The 24,191-nt window shown below is 43.6% G+C and overlaps 1 protein-coding gene across 1 annotated transcript in view; it reads right to left on the bottom strand.

Annotated features, from left to right (window-relative positions):
• Nucleotides 1-15,660: 15,660 nt before the first annotated feature.
• LOC148881201 (serine/threonine-protein kinase BRSK2-like) overlaps nucleotides 15,661-24,191 on the bottom strand; it is a 36,083-nt gene continuing 27,552 nt past the window's right edge. Inside the window, exons 3-5 of the mRNA XM_088989415.1 lie at nucleotides 19,030-19,170; nucleotides 18,344-18,460; nucleotides 15,661-16,444 (exon numbers count right to left, since the gene is read on the bottom strand). Of these exons, the coding sequence (XP_088845541.1) occupies nucleotides 16,432-16,444; nucleotides 18,344-18,460; nucleotides 19,030-19,170 (271 nt within the window). The 3' untranslated portion in view covers nucleotides 15,661-16,431. The remainder of the gene's footprint in view (nucleotides 16,445-18,343; nucleotides 18,461-19,029; nucleotides 19,171-24,191) is intronic.

Here is a 24,191-nt window from a genome sequence, read left to right as displayed (position 1 = left end):
ATCTATAGTAGCCCAAGGCCCCAATAGAGCTCTGACTTCCCCCACATGGCGTGGTTTCTCTCTTTTAACTGCAAAACGGCTTCCAGGTCTTTAGGGTCTTTGCGGACACCATCACTTGACACGAGACGACGCAAGTACCTAACTTGTCGTTTGAACAGTTCACATTTATTCGGACGTAGCTTTATGCCATGCTCCTGCAGGCGGTGAAGCACTTTCCTCAGGTCCTCTACGTGTTCATGAAATGATTTTGAAAAGCAGAGCACGTCATCCAGATAAGGAGAGAAGCATTCGTCCCTCAGGCCATCAAGAAAGTCCTCCATACATCTTTGAAAAGCTGCTGGCGCATTAGTTAGGCCAAATGGGAGGCTGAGCCACTCGTACAGCCCCCAAGGGTTGCTGAAAGCCGTTAGATGCCTGGAACTATCATCAACAAAGCCCTGGTGTAAGCGCTGCCTTGTTCGAGTATTGAGAACCAAGAGTAGCCCCCCAGCTTATCTAGCAGATCTTGAATGCGTGGGAGTGGCTGACGATCGGGGACAGTTTTACTATTTAGCTCCCTAAAGTCAACGCACAGGCGCAAGCTTTTATCTTTTTTTCTAACACAGACGACAGGAGATGAGATGCTGAAGTGGATTTTCTTATCCAACCACGGTGAAGTAGGTTTTGCACATAGTCTTTGACCTCTTGGTGAAGGGGTTTTGGAATGGCATTGTAACGCTTTTGCACCGGCGTGTTGTCAGTGAGTTGGATCTTGAGTTGCAGGTTTGGAATGCAACCTATATCAGCATCACCTCTTGCAAAGACATCTGACTCTTCATGCAACATGTCTCTGGCAATCCCCTGTTCTTCCTCTTTGAGATGTGACAAGTCAACCGGAGGATGCCACTTGTCTGTGGTCAGAGCCGAGCAGATTTTAACGGTGGGACTGTTTAGCGGCTTTGGATTGTCGGACCACTCCTTAAAGGGCAAGTTCTCTGTGAAAGATGAATGTCATGTTTACTAACATTCTGAATGGGAATTTTTACAATTTTTGTCGGCCCACTGGGTACATGTACTAACGAAGAGAACGGCTCTAGCCCCTCAGGGCAGTTCTTCCCTATACTGGGCTCAAATATCATTGTTCCCCCCTTGGGCCATGCTCTGACTCTGCACTTCACCTCCCATATCTTGCCCGCAGGAATAATGAGTCCCTTCTTCCCAACACACACATGGTACTGGAGGAATGTCTCATCAGGGCCCAATTTCTGAAGAACAGAAATCAAGGTCTCTACAGTGCGTTCGCTGACACTCATGGCTTCTTACAGTATGGCTGCAAGGTCCACCTGTTCATTGTTCTCTTTGATCATTTCTGCAATCACATTGCTTCCTACGAGAGGACAGGTAACACAACTCATACTGATTAGTATGGGAACTTGTATGTCAGCATGTCCATGGTTTTCCACTCCGTATCTGCAACCCAACATTAGCCCATCCATCAAAGGGAACGGCTGTGCCATTCGCTGCAGATACCTCAAACGGTTGGAATAGGGATGAAAGTGGCTGAATGGTTACGTTGGGCAGTGCTTCCTCTACCCACGCCCTACTCACCACAGTCACTTGAGAGCCTGAGTCAAGCAACATTTGGAGTGGGACCCCATTGAGTGCACAGGAGTCAAGACATCGCTTGCCAATTACTTGTGCTACATGTTTTTTTTTATGTTGACTGACACTGCGTCGTCAGACTTATGGATGTTACTGGTTCAACCGAGTTGATTTGTACTGGAGACTTGTCATTGGCATTGATCACTGGAAGCCTCACTCCAGTGACCTTACCCCGTTTCCCGGTGCCTTTCTTCGCAGACAGCCCACAGCTCTGTGTCCTTCCTGACCACAAATGAAACAGTGAGGGCAGCTCTTAATGTTCTTTCGCACACAGACCTGACACCTGCCTGTCACATTCGTTGGTGTCTGGGGTCGCGTTGAGGATCGAGTCAGGGACGGACATGGATCTACCTGAGGCGCCGATTCTGTAGGTTTAACAACTTGGACAAAGTGTTTAGTCAGTGCGGTCACTTGTGCAGTCAGCTAGAGAATGGCAGCACGGTTAGCCTGTAATTCAGAGTCAACTTTGGGCTGGTTAATCTGGTCAGTTTGATTAGTTTGAGCAGCATGGACATTCACAGATCGATTTTTGGTCACAGTACCGAGGCGTTTCACCCTCTCAGCTTCTTCACTTGTGGATCCCCAGGTATCCCCGAGGCCAGGCCTAGGGGATACCTGGGTCGGTCCAAAGGCGTCACAGGCAGGTGGCACTGTGAACGACGAGGAAAAGACGACACGAGACAACCGTGTTAATCATCTTCACACAGCGGCATTTATGACTAACTCATTTACTCATCAAAACATCAATTCAGCAATTTCAATATCCAAATACGTTCATGTGTAGATCTATACATTCAACATCTATACATTGTATATATATCCTCCACATTCGCACATGATTATGCATGTCTGCACGCTCGTGTGAGTTGTACTGGGAACTACAATTGACATCCAAAAATCCAAATTCATCAAATCCACAAAACATTCATCAAAGCCACAAAACAAGGTTTCATATATAGCATCGCCCAACAAGTCCCCAATTACTTTAGCATCTTGAGGATGTCTAACACTTATTATTTTGAATACCTGTGAACGACGAGGACAAGACGACACGAGACAACCGTGTTAATCAGCTTCACACAGCGGCATTTATGACTAACTGCGCATGCGTGAGCTGAGCCTACATCGTGTTGCTCTGTTCCATTCACAGGCGTGTAGCGCCCTCTCCTGACTTGGTAGTCTAATCGAATAACATACAGTAACGGAGGTCGTTTCTAACCCCCTACACTCTCCCCTGCTTAAAAAGATGTCCCCCGACATCTAGACTATACCAACAACAAGTAGTCAAGTACCAGTAGAAGCACAGTCATCTGTCGGGTCTCCGTAGGGTGGTGTCCATCACATTCAAATGCAAGTCTGCTGTCTAATAAGTCTATACTGTCGGGGTAGGGTAGTAATAGGGTTCAGGTCGCACTAGATAATGAGTCGTGGGGTAAGGCATGCAAGTATACAAGACATTTGCCCCAGGTCTTCAGGGCTGGTATGATGGATGACCCAAGTGTTCATATGTGAATATCTGCCCAACGTCCAAATCTGGCAAAACAGCGGCAAATAAAATCTTTAATGACTATGCTTTAAAGTTTGGGTTCCTTCTTCGGATTCACCATGATCAGGGTGGTGAATTTGAAAATCAACTTTTTGCTCAACTGAAGGAATATTGTGGGGTTGCGGGTTCAAGGACAACCCCCTACCACCCACAGGGAAATGGACAGGTTGAACAATTTAATCGAACACTGATCCAGATGTTAAAGACACTGACAGAGAAACAAAAGAGTAACTGGAAAGACTCACTAAACAAACTAGTTTATGCTTACAACTGTACCAAAAGTGAGATGACACGATTTTCACCTTTGTACTTACTTTATGGACGTTCACCACGTTTACCAGTTGATATTTTGTTTAGTTTGAATCCAGATCTAACCAGGGTGACACCAACCAGAAGGACTATGTGAAGAAGTGGAAACAGGGTATGGAGGAAGCGTATGTGATCACGCAAGAAAATAACAACAAAGCTGCTGCTTAAGAGACTATATGACAGTAGGTTCGTGGAGACAACCCAACATGATGACAATCAACTGGGGAATGAACTGCCGGGGACAGAGCCGGGAGCTGCGGAAGTTGACCAACCTCAGGAGGGCAACATTGGTCCGGAAAATGATCCACCTGTGACGGTGTATCATTTTCCCCAGCCACCCCCTAGTAAATCTGATATTGGGGGAAATCAATGGCCACGACGAGAACACAGGAGACCCAAGGTATTCACGTGTGGTTCGCCATCTTGTTAGAATGTAGGTACCGTGTTATGGTGAACAGACAATGCCTTGGATGTATAGTGCACACCCCTATTATGCCACGGAGTACTACAGAAATGGTTAATCGACACTTCTGTTTGATAGCACAGTGAACAAGAAGACCCCGATGATCCATGATGTGTATAATTAAACGGAATGTATGAAAATAGTGAGCTAGATAGCCAGCGAGCTAGATATCTAATAGACAGCCAGCTAGGTAGATAGCTATTAGATAGATTAGAAAATTGCCAGGATGAGCGCAAATAAACAAGTGAGCTGTCTTCCACCATCACAAAAAATGAAAAGCCACCAAAATGGTCAATCACAAAGATGGTGGACTTCTCGACATCATCGTGTTTCACTTTTTTTTTGGGTCAACTCAAACAGCTCTGCTTCCACTTTTCCATCAAGCTGTCAAGTCCAAATTTGGAAGAAGACGATGTGGAAGAGAACGGCAAGCTTCACACTGGAACATTCTAAATTGTTGCGAGCTTGTGATTGTGAGCAGAAATGTTTGTTTGTATATGGAGGCCCTACAAATGGCTGGCAAATGCCGAAAGGCAGCTCATATTGGCTCCAGAATACCTGTGACCCTCGTGAGGATAAACAGATTTGAAAAGGAATGGATCTTCTTCTTCTTTTCCTTTCGGTTTTTCCCTTCAAGGGGTCGCCACAGCGAATCAGTAACCTCCATCTACAGAGGTATGATACACATGTTTGTTTTGGCCAAGCTTTTACGTCGGATGCCCTACCTGACACAACCCTCTGTATTTATCCGGGCTTGGGACCGGCACAAGAAGACTTATGTCCCTTTGTGGCTACAGAACAAGCAACTGGCTCAGTAAAAGGCTCCCAAACACAAAATGGTCATCAGCACAACAACAATCAAAAAAAGCAAAACTATACTCACCATTTGATAACAATGCACTGATTATTATTATTATTATTATTATTATTATTATTATTATTATTATTATTATTATTATTCTTGAGGTCAACAATTTATGTGCAAAGACATTTTTAGCCCTCATCGCCAATTGGCCCTGATTTTTTTCAATGGTCATCATGCCGACTAGCGTTTGAAATCCATTCGCATCCATGATATATGTTTAAAACGTGATGCACAAAGATGGACGGAAGCATCCAGACATTTTTGACGCTGTTAGGTGTACTTGTTGTGCTCTCCACTATGGTAAGGGGGATACAGTATTGTGGGATTCAGAAAAAAAACCACAAGACAAGCGGTGATGTACGTCTTGACTAAACCGTGGTTTACTTCGAATGCCCATGGGCAATACAAACGTTATGCGCACAACTTCCTGTCCAACAATGTAAATCGGTCCGACACGAAACACTAAACGAAGCAGGCGTTCCTTGTTTAAATAAACATTTTAGATGTTTACCATTTGCGATCTGCTTTACCTGTCACCAAAATATTAAATAAGGTACTTTTTAACCTGTCACATACTTTCCGAGATGAAGTGAATCCATGTCAGTGATGTACTTTGAAATTGTGTGTGATCAATCGCTAAGAATCATGAAACACTGGACGTGATGTTATTCTGTCCATTTGTGCCAATGGATGGTCCTCACATGAGATTAGCCTTGATGTTGAGAGTGGTGTGGGAGCTGTGCCTCAGGAATGGGAGGTTGTGAATTTGGGACATCGTAGATGACACACATCGTCTGTAGTGTGCCATCGTCAGTAGTGAGAGAGATATAGAGAGAGATGTAAAGATAGATAGAGAGAGAAAGAAAGATAGAGAGAGAGATAGAGATAGAGAGAGAGATCTAGAGATAGAGATCTAGGGATAGAGATCTAGAGATAGAGATAGAGAGAGGTAGAGAGATAGAGAGGGTAGAGGTAGAGATAGAGGTAGAGAGATAGAGAGATCGAGAGGTAGGTAGAGATAGAGAGAGATAGAGATAGAGATAGAGAGAGATAGATAGAAATAGATATAGAGATAAATAGAGATAGAGAGATAGAGAGAGATAGAGATTTAGACGTAAAGGTAGAGATAGAGAGAGGTCGAGAGATAGAGAGGGTAGAGGTAGAGATAGAGATAGAGAGAGATAGGGAGATATATTTAGAGATAGAGAAAGAGAGAGATAGAGAGAGAGAGATAGAGATAAAGAGAGATAGAGAGAGAGATAGATAGATAGAGATAGATAGAGGGATAGATTGAGAGAGAGAGAAAGAGAGAGAGAGAGCTAGAGAGATAGAGATAGAGAGATATAGATATATATAGAGAGATAGAAATAGAGAGAGAGAGAGAGAGAGAGAGAGAGAGAGAGAGAGCGAGAGAGAGATAGAGAGATAGAGATATAGAGAGATAGAGATAGTAAAGATAGAGAGAGATAGAGGAGAGATAGGGGAGAGAGAGAGAGAGAGAGAGAGAGAGAGAGAGAGAGAGAGAGAGAGAGAGAGAGAGAGAGAGAGAGAGAGAGATAGAAAGAGATAGAGAGAAGAGAATCATGAACCAATGGACGTGATGTTGGAGCTGTGCCTCAGGGATGGGAGGTTTTGAATTTGGGACACATCGTCAGTAGTGTGCCAAAGAATCATTGGGTGTTTCGGCTTTTTAATCACTAGACACCCTCATTGATGGTGGCCAGCGACAGGTTGATCACGCCTACGCTTGTGTCCCATGCCCAATCAGATGTTCAGAAGCTGGTAGGGGGGGGGGGGGGTCTTAGGTTGCTGACCTATGAGCCCAACAAGGGTCCTTCCTCTTCATCCAGAGCCAGTGGCTGCTTCTTTCTGCCGCTTCAGAGAGTGACCTAACTGTGTGCCGCAGAGCCTGTCCATGGATACCCAGGTCTTTTAGCAGCCTGATGGTGGAGGAAGCCACAAACCCTCTGCATCCAACTTCAATTGGATATACCTTGGTTTTCCATCCCCGCTGTTGCGCATCCACTGCGAGTTCTGTGTAGCGCAGCATCTTGCGCTCATAGGCCTCTTCAACAGAGTTTTCCCACGGGACTGTGAGTTCTGCGATGTAGACAGCCTTGAGTACGAGGACCAGAGCACCAAGTCTGGTCTGAGGGTGGTGGCTGCAATCTCCGCTGGGAAAACTAATTGCTGGCCAATGTCAACCCGCATCTCCCAATCGCGAGCCCCGGATAGCTGTCCAACTTCTGGTTTGTCAGTAGGATGGTTGGGCTTTTCCTGTCCCTCTCGGATGAAGGTCAATGGTGCTGTGCTGGACATGGTGGCTCGCATTGGCAAGGAGTTGATGGTATTCCTCTTGCTCTCAAGGACAACTGCCAAACTTTTTAGGACCTGGTTGTGCCTCCAGGTGTAGCGGCCTTGTGTGAGCCTGGTCTTACAACCGGTCAGGATGTGTTTGAGAGTTCCTGGCGTTCGACAGAGGTCACAGGTTGGATCTTCGCCATACAATTGGTGGAGTTTTTTTGGAGATGGGAGCACGTCATTGATAGCTCTGATGATGAAGCTGATGTTGCTTGCCTCCATTTCCCAGAGATCCTTCCAGCTGAGCCTTCTCTTCTCCAGGCCTTCCCACCTCATCCATTGTCCCTGCTTGGCAAGAGAGACAGCCCGTGCAGTTCTTTCAGCTTCCTCTTGGCGGCGCACCTCTGCTATCACCATTTTCCTTCTTTCCGATATTGAAGCCTTACGCCAAGAAGGTTTGTTTGTAAGGCCAAACCCCCCTCTTCCGAGCTGAACGTGTCCCACAATGTCGCTGTGCCTTAGGGCTGCTGTGGCCTGCTGCACTGCAATGGATGGCGTCCATTTCCGTCCCGTTGATAGGGGGGGTGCAGCTTGACTGATGTTCCGGTCTCTGGAGTCTGTGAGAGTCATCTGAAGTCTCACTTTAGCGCACTTGTACTCTTCGGTGAGGCTTGTGATTGGAATCTCAAGGACCCCTTTGCCATAAAGGCCGATGTTAGACAGACAGCGTGGAACACCAAGCCAGCGTTTCACATATCTAGTGATGGTTCGCTCCATCTTCTCCACAGTTGAGAGTGGGGCCTCATAGACTGTGAGTGGCCACATTACCCGAGGGAGAAGTCCAAACTGCAGACACCAGAGCTTGAGCTTTCCTGTCAGCTCAGTCTTGTTGATGTTTTCCAGACTATTGGTGATGTCCTGCTTGAGTTGCTGCACTTGATCTTTGTCTCTGAGGCTTGCATTGTACCACCTGCCCAGGCTTTTGACCGGTTCCTCAGACACTGTTGGTATTGGGTCATCACCAATGCAGAACTTCACATTTTTTAGCTGTCCCTTGACGATTGAGATGCTGCGTGACTTGCTCGGCTTGATTTTCATCCGGGCCCATTTAATGTTTTCCTGCAGTTTTCCAAGTAGCCGCCTGGTGCAAGCTGCGGTAGTGGTCAAGGTGGTCATGTCATCCATGTATACCCGGATAGGTGGGAGGTGGATCCCATTCCTTGTTCGCTCACCTCCCACCACCCACCTTGAGGCCCTGATGATGACCTCCATGGCCATTGTGAAGGCCAGGGGTGAAATTGTACAACCTGCCATGATGCCGACTTCTACACGCTGCCATGATGTGGTGAAGTCAGGTGTTGTGAAGCAGAGTTGCAGGTCTTCGAAGTAGGATTTTACTTTCTTTTGGCTGCATTTGTGTGTACTTATATACACCGATAGAAATGATTCAAAAGTCCTGCATTAATTCAGATCGACGGTATTCAATAGCGATGTGTGATGATAATATTGGACATGTGTATTTCTTTTGCTTTGATGTCTGCTTTTGGTTCTGTCCGGTTGAGGTTTTATCGCCGCTGTTTCCTGTTGGAAAACACTTCAATCAATGATCCAGTATGGATAACAAAATTAATATTGAAATAAATAAATGGTTGAAATAATTGAATCTACAAATAAATATACCAATAAAATGTCATATAAATGTTGAAATTAAAAAAAGACGATCTCAATAAATATAGAAAGAGTAAACTGAATACTAAATATTAAAGTACAGTGATACCTCAGTTTATGAACCAATTGGCTTACGAACTTTTTGGTTTACGAACGTTAAATTTATGAAAATTAAACCTTGGCATACAATTTTTTTGTTCGGGATACACACGGAGCGCCACAATGAGTGATGTGTCGTCCGCGAACGAGCCCGTTCTCCTAAATGTATGAAAATTCAACCTTGGCATACATTTTTTTTTTCGGGATACACACGGAGCGCCACAATGAGTGATGTGTCGTCCGCGAACGAGCCCGTTCTCCTAACAAGAAAATGGCAGCCAACTGTTTTTGTCCTCTATTACCCACCCCCAGTCTTCAGTTAAAGCCATGTGATTGGTCAAGAACGCAGCAGTGAGGGGGTGGAGGTTACAGACAGAGAGAGACAGGGAGAGAGTGAGGCAGTTAAACATTAAAGAGACAGGCAGACGACAAAGAGAGAATGAGAAAATGGATAGAAAACAGTGAAATTTGGACTTGTTTCAACTTTGATAGTTCAAAGGCAGAGTGCAGACTGCAAGGTTAAAATATCCCATCAATCAGGCTCCACAAATAACCCTCATAAGCCATTTGTACACTTGATGCAAAAAGCAATCAACCTAGCTAAACAGGACACTATTGATGAGGAACAATGTAAAATTATCACAGAGAAAGTACCTCCAAGGGATCATTCCTCAAGATGGTGAAAGGGGAAGGCTACGTTCCACATCAAGTATTTAATGCTGATGAAACCACTCCATTCCATCAAGCCATGAACGACCACCACAAAGGTAAATAAAATGACTTTATATAAAGTACAGTTTATTTCTTCAATTATAATACCATATCACATTTATTATACATAAAATAATCTATGTATTGTGTAATTTTAAGGCTTAGAAAATTAGGAAGTAGAAAATTATGTTTTATGGCACCTGGGAACGGATTATTCTCATTTTAATGGTTTCCTATGGGAAATTAATTTTTGAGATAAACACTTTTCGCCTTATACACTCTGTCTGGGAACAAATTAAGTTTGTACGCCTAGGTACATTCAGTTATTTTTATGATGTTGTTTTTTTGTCCTAACCAACTTCTGCAATGTTGGTGATCTCGTTCCTACCTATTTCGTGATGATACAAAGCCCCATGATGTAAGGACCACTACTCAAGTCCTGGAAGATACAAACTGTTCATATGAACTAACATGATATTGTTGACTGGCTGAGTGTAAAAATAAACATTACATTTCTTTGCCATGGGAAACATCTTGGTTGATTTGACTGTTTGTTTCATTCGACGTGATAAACAAGCTACCAACCAGTCGAATTGGTCGCATTTTTCTTGAACTTTCCTTTGTGTTTCTAAAGACGAAGGTAATTGTGTCGCTGCCATCATGGCGCATGAATGATGATTGATGAGCCTCTCCTCGAAGAAGCTCTGTAAGACAAAGTCGTGATATAAACTCCTCTGGGTTTCAGTGATGAGCTTGTAGAATTTGTATCATTTGCATATGCTTCATTTTTCCAAGCTTGAGACTTTCAATCACTTTTATCACAGCAGGAACAAAATCTAAAACATCAACGTCACATCCGAACAGAAAAGTACAAAGTATCAATGAAAATCATGAATAAAAAATCTGCCAAGATGAAACATACCTGACAGGGTGCAGCAAAAACATACAATGCAATGACCCGACACAGAATGGTTGTGCCGGGAGTCCTTTTAACTGCCACTGATTGGAACGACCAGCACCCGTTGGTCGTCAACCAGATCGTGACAGTACCCCCCCCTCTAAAGGACTGCTTCCAGAAGTCCCAACAGTCTCCCAAATGGCCCAACTCGCCAGGGAATAAGGTGGAGACGGCAACCATTTCCTGTCCAATAAAAAAAAGGCGGTGGGCTCATGGGAACGGGACTCGGCCTGACATGGACATGGACATGGACGTGGTACGGCTCGTCGTGTGACGCTTCTGATTGGCTGCCGTGCTGAGTATGCAAATTTCAACTGCAGGTAGCCTATGTCTGTGTGCTTGGCGACGGTACACGTGTACTGTTTGCGCGTGAAGGCGAGAGCGTCCGTGAAGAGTTAGTAGAGCGCGCGGTCAAGACAATCCATCCATGATTTTGCGGAATTTAACACAAGGAGATATGATTGAGCTTGAATATTTCATTGTGTAATAATATGTTTTGAATGTTGAAAGTGATTCCATTTTTCGATAAATGTTGATTTCTTTGACTTTGCACCTTCGATTGAAACTTATTAAAAACAGACGCAATCTTGATCAATCACATTGCATGTTATTTTAATCTATTTCCATTTCCTCCTCCCAGTATCTGCGAAATAGTATGTAAACGCCATATGTTGCATATTCCTTGAGACAAATTTATTAACAGATCAGGGATATTTTTCACATTTGAAAGACAGTGAATAAATTGGGTTGTAGTGTTCTTACTGTGCTATGAGGCTTGTACACACTACATTTAAAGGACAACCGACACCATTTTCTTTGTTTCCTACTGACATCAGAAAAACGTTTTATAGCATCTGAAATACCTAAAACACGCAGGCTGACATTTTTAGTCAAATGAAAGACACCAATAAAAATTACTTCAAAATGAATCCGGAAATGGCCAGTTTCAGAAGGTCCCACCCCCTTGTTCGTGATGTCACGCCAAGACGTCTTGCCTTGCTCGACAATCAAAACAATGGCTTCAGATTCGGAGAAGATACTTTCTTCTTACTCATCCAGTTATGAATATGATTCAAATAGTTATGGAGAGGAAAACATCAATGTTTGCAATTGATTAAAGGAGTCTTCCCATATCAATTCGAGCCGTCAATGACAGCAATGTAGCACCCAGAAAATGCAGAAGATGGCGCCCAAGCTCCGTTGGAAATGGGCTGATTTGTCAGCTGGAAATTTGTGTCAGCGAATATCAAATAGTTGTCTTGGTGCAACACACAACGATTCACTATTGCGTTATTTATGTGTTTTCCTTCTATTTTCACCATCAACACGGTTCAACACGAAGTTTTCAGACCAAACAAAGTACCGCAAAATGCATTGTGTGGCGCTTTCTCGGTCAGGGGAATTCCAGGCGTGACGTCATGTCAGGAATCGTCACCAACTCAAAAACAAGACTTCCTGAAGATTCAGCGCGAGTCTTAAAACATAAACTATGGTTATATGCTGTGGAATCTTCGTAAAATACGCTCAGTTGAAGTTATTTGAAGTGATTTTACAAATTATGGACATAACAGTTATGTCCATAATTAGTAAAATGTCCAGACAAGTTATGTCATAACTTGTCCGGAGGCGTCGGTTTGCCTTTAATGCTTTAGGTTTAGTATTTCCCGCCCAAACACTCCCTCCAAATGCTCCTGGCCCGACCCCTCTGTCAAATTTTAGAACCCATTGCGGCCCGCGAGTCAAAACATTTGCCCAACCCTGTGCTAGACATTGAATTAAAATGTAAAAAATAGGGTCTGGCGGTCGTGGTCACACATCCCCCTCTTCACCAAGAGTGAAATTAATGACAGGACATGCAATGCTTTGTTAATTTTAGTTGTCCACTTTTAATCACCAGGGAGCTTTGCCTTTTGATGATGACAACTTGAGGAATCTTTTGGAAAAAGTGAAACTTGGAGTTTTCCACATGCCTCACTTCATCCACATGCCTCACTTCATGCCTCACTTCATCCCTCCACTTGAATACACATAGTATTATCTCATACCTGCATGCACTTTGCTCTTTGCCTTCCCTCACTCTTTAGCGACAATCAGGAAAAGATGATATATCCTACTCCTGGACCGCAAAGAAAGATATCCAAGCCACGAGGATCAGAACCTTCCTCCCCGGAATGAGATTGGTATGTCGCATTCCAAACGGAAACACAAACACAATGTTTATGGCGCATAGAAGACCTGTTTCAATTCCGAATGATCTTGGAATTTCTTCCTGTCATCTGTATAAATCTATGCCTGAGATGTTTACATTTTACCATTTAATAGTAAGGTCTATAAAAGGACCTACATGGGTTTAATCTGGGTTCTCCGTTTCCTCCCACATTCCAACAACATGCATGGTAGGCTTATTCTTCTTTTCCTTTCGGCTTTTCCCGTCAAGGGGTCGCCACAGCGGATGAGTGACCTCCATCTTCAGAGGTTTGATTCACATGTTTGTTTTGGCCAAGCTTTTACGTCGGATGCCCTTACTGACACAACCCTCTGTATTTAGCTTGGGACTGGCACAAGAAGACGTATGTCCCTTTTTGGCTACAGAACCAGCAAATCACTCAGTAAAAGGCTCCCAAACACAAAATGGTCATCGGCACAGCAACATTCAAAAAAGCAAAACTATACTCACAATTTGATGATAACACTCATAATCCCCAAAGTGTAGTTTCTTACCAATATTCCAAAAACGTCATCTTTGTTCCTTAAATTGTCCACATGCGTCAATAATGAATGTGATAAACAGTTTGCTTGCTCTGTGACTGGCTTCATTCAGCAACCAATCTGTCATGTAATATAAAGTCAGCTCTGTGGGACTCCAGTCGAACCTGACTGAAGACAAGCACCATTGGACATGGCTGGACAGGATGACTTTGATTCATTGATGCAAATAGTCATTTTCTCTTTTCTGGAGAATGTATACCTTAAAGAACAACCGACACCACTTTTTTGTTGCCGAACAAACATCAGAAAAAATGTTTTATATCATCCAAAATACCCAAAACACGCAGTATGATATTTTCAGTCAAATGCAAAACTAATGGGTTTATTTTGAACGTTCGTCCCTGGTTCATTGATTCTTGGGGCGTTGATGGCAGTGAATGGTTAAATCAGCAGGAAGACAGTGTGGGACAGAATAAGTTAGTTTAATCTTGATGACAGCAGAGACATTGCAGTGTCAGCTAAGGAGGAAGCATGGAGAGAGAGAGAGAGAGAGAGAGAGAGAGAGAGAGAGAGAGAGAGAGAGAGAGAGAGAGAGAGAGAGAGAGAGAGAGAGAGAGAGAGAGAGAGAGAGCGAGAGAGAGATTTAATGGGTGAGCATTTATATGGCGCACAAGGTGTGACGCGATAGGATGTGACGTAATTGTCACGTTTTGCAAGGTGTTGATGGCAGGTGCGGATCCCAAAAAGCAGGCAGGAGTGAGCAGGAGGTTGTTTGACAAATTGTATTAAAATAAAGGTCAGCAGGAACAAAATGTTAACATTTCTACACTGCTGTCATAACATTTCTACACGGCTGTCATCGAATCCATCCTGTGTTCTTCCATCACCGTTTGGTTCGGGGCCGCCACAAAAATGGACAAAATCCGACTTCAACGGAGAGTTAGGAAGGCGGAAAAAATCATTGGCACCGCCCTACCCACTCTCGAGGACTTGCACACTGCAAGAATCCAAACTAGGGCGCGGAAAATCCTACTGGACCCTCCGCACCCTGCCCACCACCTTTTCCAGCTACTCCCCTCAGGCAGGCGCTACCGATCCATGCGCACCAAATCCAGCAGACATTTAAACAGCTTCTTCCCCCAAGCCATTAACTCTTTGAACTCTTTGAAGTCTTTGAACAGTAGCCAAAATTGAACTGTATAGTGCCACTTAGCAGTTTTTTTTACGACGATACTAGTGCAGCGTGTTCTACCGGAAACAAATTCCTTGTGTGTTCTACATATACTTGGCAATAAAGATGATTCTGATTCTGATGTAAAACATCAAAATCATCTGAACGGAAAAAATACAAAGTATCAAAAGAAAATCAAGTGTAAAAGTCCACCAAGGTTAAACAAACACATGCACTGCATACACAATGCATACACAATGCATACAAAGCATGCAACAAACAATGAACCGACACCGGATGGTCGTGCCGGGTGTCCTTTTAAGTGTCAGTGATTAAAACAACCAGCACCTGCGAGTCTGCAGGCAGGGCTGACGTCGCTACCCGTTGGTCGCCAATCTGATCGGGACGACCAGCACCTGTGCAGGTGCAGGCGGGGCCGACACGCCCCCCGTTGGTCGCCAACCAGATCATGACAGTACCCCCCCTTCAAGGGGCTGCTTCCAGAAGTCCCAACAGTCTCCCAAAAGGTCCACTCGCCAGGGAACAATGGTGGAGACGGCAACCGCTGACTCTCCAGCATACGACAGGCGGCGGCCTGATGGGAACGGGACTCGGCCTGGGGTGGACGAAGACGCGGCACGGATCGTCGTGGGCGCGAGTGCGATCCCTCTCGCACGGTCACGCGACGGCGCATGGCTCAACGTGGACGTCGAACGGCCAGGCGCAGAATGGCACCCGTACGGCCGTATGGGACCAGGTCTCGGCCGGACGCCGACGTGGGCGTGAACTGCCCGGCACCGGGGAAACGAGACCAGTCCTGAGCCGCTCCGGGATCCAGCGGTGAGTGGGGCCTCGCACTGACGTTGACGCGGACGTTGCACGGCTCGTCGTGGATGAGACTCAATTCGTCATGCATGACGACAGCGTGGCTGGACATGGGCGTGCACTGCCAAACACCCAGTGTCACCCTGGACGGCCACCTGGAAGGAGGTCTCAGCCGGACGTTTACGTGGACGTTACGGCTCGTCGAGTGACGCAATTCAAACTCGACGAGGCTTGGGCTAACGTGGACGTAGCATTGCCAGGCACAGGGTGGAAATGAGACGGGTCCAATGTACCTGTGGGATCCGATGGTTGGTCGGTTCATTCTGTCACGTTTTGCAAGGTGGTGATGGCGGGTGCGGATCCCAAAAAGCAGGCAGGAGTGAGCAGGAGGTTGTTTGACAAATTGTATTAAAATAAAGGTCAGCAGGAACAAAATGTAAAACATCAAAATCATCTGAACGGAAAAAATACAAAGTATCAAAAGAAAATCAAGTGTAAAAGTCCACCAAGGTTAAACAAACACATGCACTGCATACACAATGCATACAAAGCATGCAACAAAAAAATGAACCGACACTGGATGGTCGTGCCGGGTGTCCTTTTAAGTGTCAGTGATTAAAACGACCAGCACCTGCGAGGCTGCAGGCAGGGCTGACGTTGCTACCCGTTGGTCGCCAATCTGATCGGGACAACCTTATAATAAGCACTATTTTCATAATACACACCCACCACGGCTGGCGGAGTGATCTTCGGCGGAAGCACAAGACCGAACAGCACCAGAGGTTAAGTTACCAACAGTCCTTATGGAAGGTGACTCTCCTTCCATAAGCCATCAACGACCATCAAAAAGGTAAATAAAACATTATTTTACAGCAGTTTATTTCTTTAATTACAGTCCTCATGTAATGTGCCTCTTTCCAAACAGCAATTCCGTTTGACCTTCGACCTCCAACGCCATTCCATTAAGCCATCAATGACCTTCACAAATGCAAATAAAGTGACTTTATGATACAATGCAGTGTATTTCTTTCATTATACAACACAATAGCACATTTATTATACATAGAATAAGGTATGTTTCAACATTTAGCTTGTAGTCGACGTGCACATTCCACCATGATGTCCCTGATCCACTGGTGAAGAGACGCTTTGATCCTCTCCTCTTTCATCTGGAACTGCTTTATGTAACAAAGAGGGTACAGAAAGTGCTTAAGAATGAATGTCTCTCAGTGTCTTTGTGTTGTCATGTTATTTGTTATTTAGGTTTTTTTTTGTTCTTTTGACTTCAAGACGGCGCCGCGAGAGTGGCTGCCTTTCCAGCAGCTCCTGTGTTTTGCTTTTCTACTTTCATTTCTTTCATAACTTTGCTGCTGTGAAATGTAAATTTCTCCACTGCGAGACTAATAAAGGCAAATCCAATCCAATCCAATCCAATGTTGTGTGTAGTTTTAAGGCTTATTTAGTTGAAAAATATATTTTATGGAAACATGGGAACGGATTATTCCCATTTTAATGGTTTCCGATGGGATTTTTTTTTTTGTGATACACACTTTTCGCCTTATACACTCTGTCTGGGAACCAATTAAGTTCGTAAGTTGAGGTCTTACTGTATTGGAAGTCACACAGCAGTGATCTGTTGTCCAATCAGCTACGGACAAGTGTTGGGAGAACATTTAGATTGAAAGTTGATAGTTGTTACATTCTGCTTTCACAACTATTCAACTAATAAGCTTCATAAATCCATGTAGACTAAACTAAACATGCAATAACATAATATGTTATAATATCTTTGTGATTGACCATTTTGGTGGCTTTTCATTTTTTGTGATGGTGGAAGACAGCTCACTTGTTTATTTGCGCTCATCCTGGCAATTTTCTAATCTATCTAATAGCTATCTACCTAGCTGGCTGTCTATTAGATATCTAGCTCGCTGGCTATCTAGCTCACTATCTTTTAACGATATTGTTAGCTAACTATTCGATATCTATGAGTTAGCTTTGAGTGAACTGCCGCTGCTCACCCAGAGAAAAACTTATCCAGTGACTGTAAAGTGACCTTGAGAGTTTTGAAAGGCGCTTGAAATGAAATGTATTATTATTATTATTATTATTATTATTATTATTATTATTATTATTATTATTATTATTATTATTATTATTATTATTGGCGGCCCGGTAGTCGAGTGGTTAGCACACTGGCTTCACAGTGCAGAGGACGCCGGTTCGCGTCCCGGTCCGGCCTCCCTGTGTGGAGTTTGCATGTTCTCCCCGGACCCGCGTGGGTTTTCTCCGGGTCCTCCGGTTTCCTCCCACACTCTAAAAACATGCATGGCAGGCAGATTGACCACTCCAAATTGTCCCTAGGTGTGAGTGTGAGAGTGACTGTTGTATGTCTTTGTGTGCCCTGCGATTGGCTGGCAACCAATTCAGGGTGTCCCCCGCCTCGTGCCCGAAGACAGCTGAGATAGGCTCCAGCAACCCCCGCGACCCTAATGAGGAATAAGCGGTACGGAAAATGAGATGAGATTATTATTATTATTATTATTATTATTATTATTATTATTATTATTATTATTATTATTATTATTAACCTGTTACGCATGTTTTTTTTGAAATATGAGCGTAAACCAGAAGACCTGTAAAGAACTCAGGCAGGCTGGGTAACCGGAACTGAAGCCTGCACCTCTGCAGTGTGAGGCAGATATGCAAACAAGTCCAGTACCAACTCTCATTTAATTATTTGTATATTTAAAGGATTGTGGACTCTTCCAATAATAGCTTTTAAGGATAAAGCGGATTCAGAAAACAGATGGAAATTTTCAACGAAGTCAATAGTTCAACAAAAAAAAAAAATCATGAAAAATATGTTTGTTTTGAAGGTAAACATGAAGACTGTCCTTGCCAGCATCTTACCTTTATAAATATTATCTTTATCCCTTTATACTCAACAGTATGGTATGTGCAATGCACTTTGTTTAGAATCTAACCGTAAATAAAAATGTAATTCAAACTTGATCAAAACCTTGGAAATATTAAAAAAAAGGATGTGCCTTTCTTTAGGTATTTTAAACACTCACCCACAGCTTGTCTCCAGCAGACTCTCCCCGACCTGCAGAGACGCCATGCCAAAGTCTGCTATCCGAATATTGTTCTTCTCATCTAATAACAAATTCTCTGGCTTTAAGTCTCGGTGGCTGGATGAGAGGATGCAAAAGACAAAAAAGGGTTACAAAAGTCAAACCCATTAAAATTGCTCTTGATATAGCTGTCATGTTTACCCTTGTTCGCAGAGCAGTTTGGTAACTTCAATAATGCAGATTGAAAACATTTAGGAACTGTAATGAATTTATGATTGACATTCTGTGTAAGGCAATGTTAATCAATTGCTGTGTCCCCGTGACCCACATCTTTCTATTCTTGCCAATTTGAGACAGATTTTATGGAAATTGCAAAGAATATCCCAATAATAATTTTATAAACAACAATATATTTGATGAGAAAATATATGTCCAGCGTATCCCATTTCTAAACAAATGATAAATCACAAAAAGCATCTAGGAAGCTGTAATGCATGATCAAAAATGAAATATATTCAAAGCACATAAGGACATATTTTCTTTATCATCCTACCAGCATTTTTGTCAATCATCTGGTTAGGGGGGGGTGTGGTCTTATGTCGGCCCCTGTTGTACTGATGAAAAACTATGGCCCCCTGGAGCATTTAAGTTGCCCATCCCTGGGTTAGATATGAAAGGTGACACACCATATGGAGTGGCTGTGGCAGAAATCCAAAGCTGAAATGATCTGTCGGAAGAATTTCCGCGCTTCTTGAGGCGTGAGTCGGACTTTCTTCACAAGGTAGTCAAAGAGCTCTCCACCAGACACATGCTCAAGTACAAGGTAACTGCAAAGAGGCAAGATTTTGCACTTTAAACTTATCCTTGAGTATTTCCACTACCTCGACGAAACTATACTTTTTGGTTTTCTACTTCTTTCATAATTTTTCTTGCTGTAGTTTAAGAAAGTTTCCATTGTGAGTCAAATAAATGTTTTCTTATCTTTTCTCGTTTGAGTACTTTACATGTGAACTGAGTATATTCAACAACATCAATGTTTTTCATTGTATCATAACAAATATTGAATTTATTCAGAATCTAACAAAAACAACGTAGCCACAAGGGGGCACAAGCCAGTGTCTTATTGTGCCGGTCCCAAGCCCGGATAAATACAGAGGGTTGTGTCAGGAAGGGCATCCGACGTAAAAAAAAATAATTGCCAAAACAAATATGCGAATCAAACCTATGAATCCCATACCAGATCGGTCGAGGCCCGGGTTAACAATGGCCGCCATTGGTACTGTTGACCTTCAGGGTGCCAGTGGAAAATGGACTACCACCCTTTTCCTTTGGTAACTGTCGTGTCGTCAGTCTAATCCTTGTTCGCTTACCTCCCCAGATAAATCTTGTGATCAGTTTGTCCCATTCCACAAATTGTTTTTGTGGTATGGGTATTGGTAGCGACTGGTAGAGATAGCAATCTTGAAAGAATATTCATTTTCACTATTTCAATCCTGGATCTTAAATCTAGGATGGGTGTTGACGATCTCCCCACGTCTGCCTTAATGACTCGGTTAATCTTTGTATAGTTTGATTCAAACAGTTTGTCTATGTGCTTTGTGATGTACACGCCGAGATACTTTACTCTTTCAGCATCCCACCTTAATTTGTAATTTCCCTTAATTGACTTTGATGGAGTGTAATTTAGTGCTAGGATTTGTGTTTTAGTCACATTCAGTCTATATCCTGAGTAGTGTTCATATTCTTCTCGTTGTTGCATCAGTATCGGGAGGCTATCTTCCGGTTGTGTCAAATATATTATCAGATCATCAGCAAACAGGCTGAGTTTATGTTCTGAGTCTCTCCTCTCCACACCCTTGATGTTGTGGTTCTGTCTGATTGCTTGGGCTAGGGGTTCATTGAAGATATTGAATAATGTTGGTGAGAGGCAACATCCTTGTCGTGTCGATCTTTCTAGTATTATTCGGTCTGTCAGGCTGCCATTCACTTTCACTCTTGCAGTTGGCCCATTATATAGTGTTTCTATATTTCTAATTGAATCTTTGTTAAAGCCGAATTTACCCATGACTTTGCATAGATAGGCCCAGCGGTCACTATCAAATGCCTTTTCTGCATCCGTGCTCACCAACATTGCACTTGTTCCCGCCTTGTGGATCGCCTCCACCATGTGTATAGTTTTTCTTATATTATCCTGGGCCTGTCTATTTTTAATGAAACCTGTCTGTTCTCTATTGATAATATCGGGCATGACTGTCTCATATCTTTTTGACATAATCGAAGTATATATTTTATAGTCGACATTAAGTATGGATATTGGTCTGAAGCTCCTGCATAACTCTTTATTTTTACCCTCTTTTGGTATTATAGAGACTGATAGAGTGTTTATGCACATTAGTAAACATATTACGTTATTTCATGTTTAGATTAAGTAAACATATGTTTTTTCATGTTTAGCTTAGTATATATTATGAATTGTGCACGTTTAATTTCAGTCTAATTTAGTTAAATAAAACTATCAGTCTTATTAGTTCAATAGTCGTTGGGAAAAAGCAACAGCTCCAACTCCAATCGGAGACCCGCCCAACACTGAGTTGTTCGTAACCGATTGGACGGGAAAGGTCGACTTGTCCGCAACTGATTGGACAACAGATCGCCACTCTGTATGTTTAAAAACTTGTCAGAGCGGGAGCTCGGTCTTTTTGTCTTTTTGTCTCTTTGTCTCTTTGTTCTCTCTTTGCTCATGTGCTCATGTCTTCGTCCCACCGAGACGAGAAGTGCCTTTTCTGTCTCATTAGAATAAAGTAGTTTTTTGTTCACCATCTATCGTACTTGCTGATATTTTTATCAAGTGAACTCCCGACAATACCCGAACCAGGAAAGACAGACAAGAAGTTTTAACCGAACATTAATTGGTGCCGAAAAACCCATGCCAGTCTACCAGCCTGGACTTCTGAGTAGTGCCACCAGCCTGCGTCTTTCAACGGGAGACGGGTACTTCCCGGTGGTCTGCTCGTTAAGGGATTTCAACGGGCGAGAGTGGAAGAAAGTCGTTCCTTCACTGGACCTGCCTCTTGACTGTCGCAGTGAGAGCGGAGAACCCCCTCTTCGCTATAGCTTCTTGTGACTTTTTTTTTCACGAGAGGAACGGAAAAGAATCACTTCTTTTTCTTGTGGCGGCAAGACTCATCGTTCTGGCTGGAGGACTACACGGCAGTATTCAAAAGTTCACTAAGTAAGTAGCGCGCTAGCTAGCAGCCATTGTTTGAATGCATTGTGAGACTTCTCCTGGCCAGAGACGGTCTTTTCCACTTGACTCACGTACGAACCGGTGTGAAGCGATTTTCGTTAGGCAAGGTGGCCAACTGAGAATACGTATGCCGGCGGAGGAGTGCATATTAATGTGCACGAGATATCCACACGCCGAATTGTGATTCGGAAGTTTTCCAGCGAAAGAATATTGTTCACGAGGTGGTGATAGCTGGGATTCAGTTTGTGTGGTGGACCGCTTTTATTCTGAAAAGCGGAAGTATTTTAGGGCAGCTGCTATAGTACGGAGTCGAGAGGAAAGAAATAAGATCAAAAATACATTCTTAACTTGGTTTGTCTATGCTAGCATAGTGGCACAGAGAATGTTCTTTGTCTCGGAGAGAAAAAAGGGTGGGGGCGAAGTCATTTGAGCCGTTGGTGTGTGTGTGTGTGCGTGTGTGCGTAAGAGCATTCCTTGTGTGTGTGCGTGAACGCGCATCCTGGCTGAGGATTGGCGCGAATCACTCCCTTTGTTCTTGGGTTTGAATCAACATCGCGAGGTGTGCTTCCTTTCTGGTGATAGTTAAAGAAGGAATTTGTTGTTGCAATCGTGAAAATGGGTGCTATTTTTTCTAAAAAGACCCCAATTTATAGGGACGTAGAGTTTATGTCCAAAAAGTTCCCAGGTAGCGAACTTTATTGCAAGAAGTGGATGGACTGTAGTACGTTCTCTGGTGCGTTGCAACTACAACCTTTGAAGGAAATCATGTTTCGATTGAAACTTCAGGAAGCATCCGCGATGAAAAAATCTCTTGGAAAGATACATGCCGAGATAATTGCCTGCGAAGCTTGGATTGCGCAAGCAAAAATCAGAGAGAGGGAAATGGAAGCCAAACGGATGAAAAAAGAGGAGAAAGCGATAGTTGCAATGTCTTCCAAAGTGAGCTCTGACGATGAGACTGTGGCTTCGTCGGTTGCACGTCCCAATGAAAAGTTGGTGGAAAATGGAAAGCAGCCATTGTTTCAATCCCCAGAGCTCCCCCACGGGAGGCGAGGGGGAGAGGCGGGGGGCTGCCCCGGGCAGGCGCCACAACCCCCCTCCTACCACTCCTTCTCTTCCCCCTCCTCCTTCTACCCCTCCTCCGCAGGGCTGAAGAAAGGGGAGGACGCCATTTGTTCGACCCCTGTGGGGCGGGTGGGCCCCCCTGGGTGGGCCCCCCCGGTGATGACTCCAAATGACTGTTGGGCAGACCAGCAGAATGGAGCGCTTATGACCCCTACTGGAGGAATACGAGGATTACAACCTGATATGGCAAATCAGATTGCTGCTGATTGTGTCTCTTCGCGTACAAGGAGCAAAGCAAATTGTTCTGGACAATTGTATCCGTTTGAAGAGTTGAATGGAATTAAAATGAATAATGGAAGCGACTGTGACGCTTTGCCACTTATTCAGGTAGCAAATCCTAATTCTTCAAGCATACATGATCAAACTATCTTGGTTTATCGGCCATGGGGCGACAGTGATGTCGCAGAGGCGTGTAAAGGACTAGGTAATGTTGTTGAAAATGCAGAAAGTTGGACTGAGAATTTTGAGGAATTATGTGCTTCTTATCAGTTGAATGGACAAGAAACACTTAAGGTTCTCAGGAGATGCTTGGGACACCATTGGAATCGGGTGAAAGGTGACTTTACTGGGAAAACATCGATGGGAACGAACATGACGTACGAAGAAGCGACAACCCAACGAAGATTGATTTGTGAAAACATCCGAACATTATGGAAAAAAACACCAAACTTTGGCTTGATTCAGAATTGTAGACAGTTACGTGGGGAAGATATTAACATTTTTCGGGGACGCTTGGAAAATGTTTTTCGAAACCACTGCTGTATTCCTGAATCTGCTGATGAGAATTCCATATATGTCAACCAATTCAAGCAAACATTTTTGCAGAATTTGACGCCGGAAATTGGAGATTTCATTCGCAAACATTATGTCCAACACCGGACTGGAAGGTTGGTTGATCTCATGGAGTGGGCAATACACGCCCAAGAAGTGGTGAGAAAAAAGTGGGGAAATGGTGCAGATTCGCCGATGGAACATGTGATGGCATCTACCATGGGTAACATAATGGAGAACGTGTTATACCAGGATCGGATGAAGAGACGGATGCCGCACAATGATCGATGCTACAGTTGTGGCAGTGTAGGGCATATTTCTCGCCACTGCAAAAAGAAACCTATACCGAAAAGGAAACATGGGAAATCTTACAGACCTCCACCATATAATACGCGATATGGTGAAGGACAGAAAACAAAACATTCAGATTGACGTGAGGAACCCCATTTCAACACTGATGACAACAATCACAACAGTGAGAAATGGGAATCAATAAAACCAGTTGAAATCTTGGATTTGACTAATGTATTTGCCTTAACCTTACCGGAAAACGAAAAACCTTATTATTGGCTAAAAATCGGGAAAAAGAATGTCAAATTTCTTTGCGATAGTGGTGCATGCAGATCAGTGTTAAGAGACACCATTCCAGGTGTCACTCCGAGTCGACAACAAATTTCTGTGGTATCTGCAGATGGGAAAGTGACA

Source organism: Hippocampus bargibanti, unplaced genomic scaffold (assembly GCF_051943395.1).
Source record: "Hippocampus bargibanti isolate YZ-2025 unplaced genomic scaffold, ASM5194339v1 Contig00142, whole genome shotgun sequence".
NCBI lineage: Eukaryota > Metazoa > Chordata > Actinopteri > Syngnathiformes > Syngnathidae > Hippocampus > Hippocampus bargibanti.
Note: the sequence above shows the minus strand (reverse complement) of the source record. Positions and strands in the feature narration are given on the sequence as shown.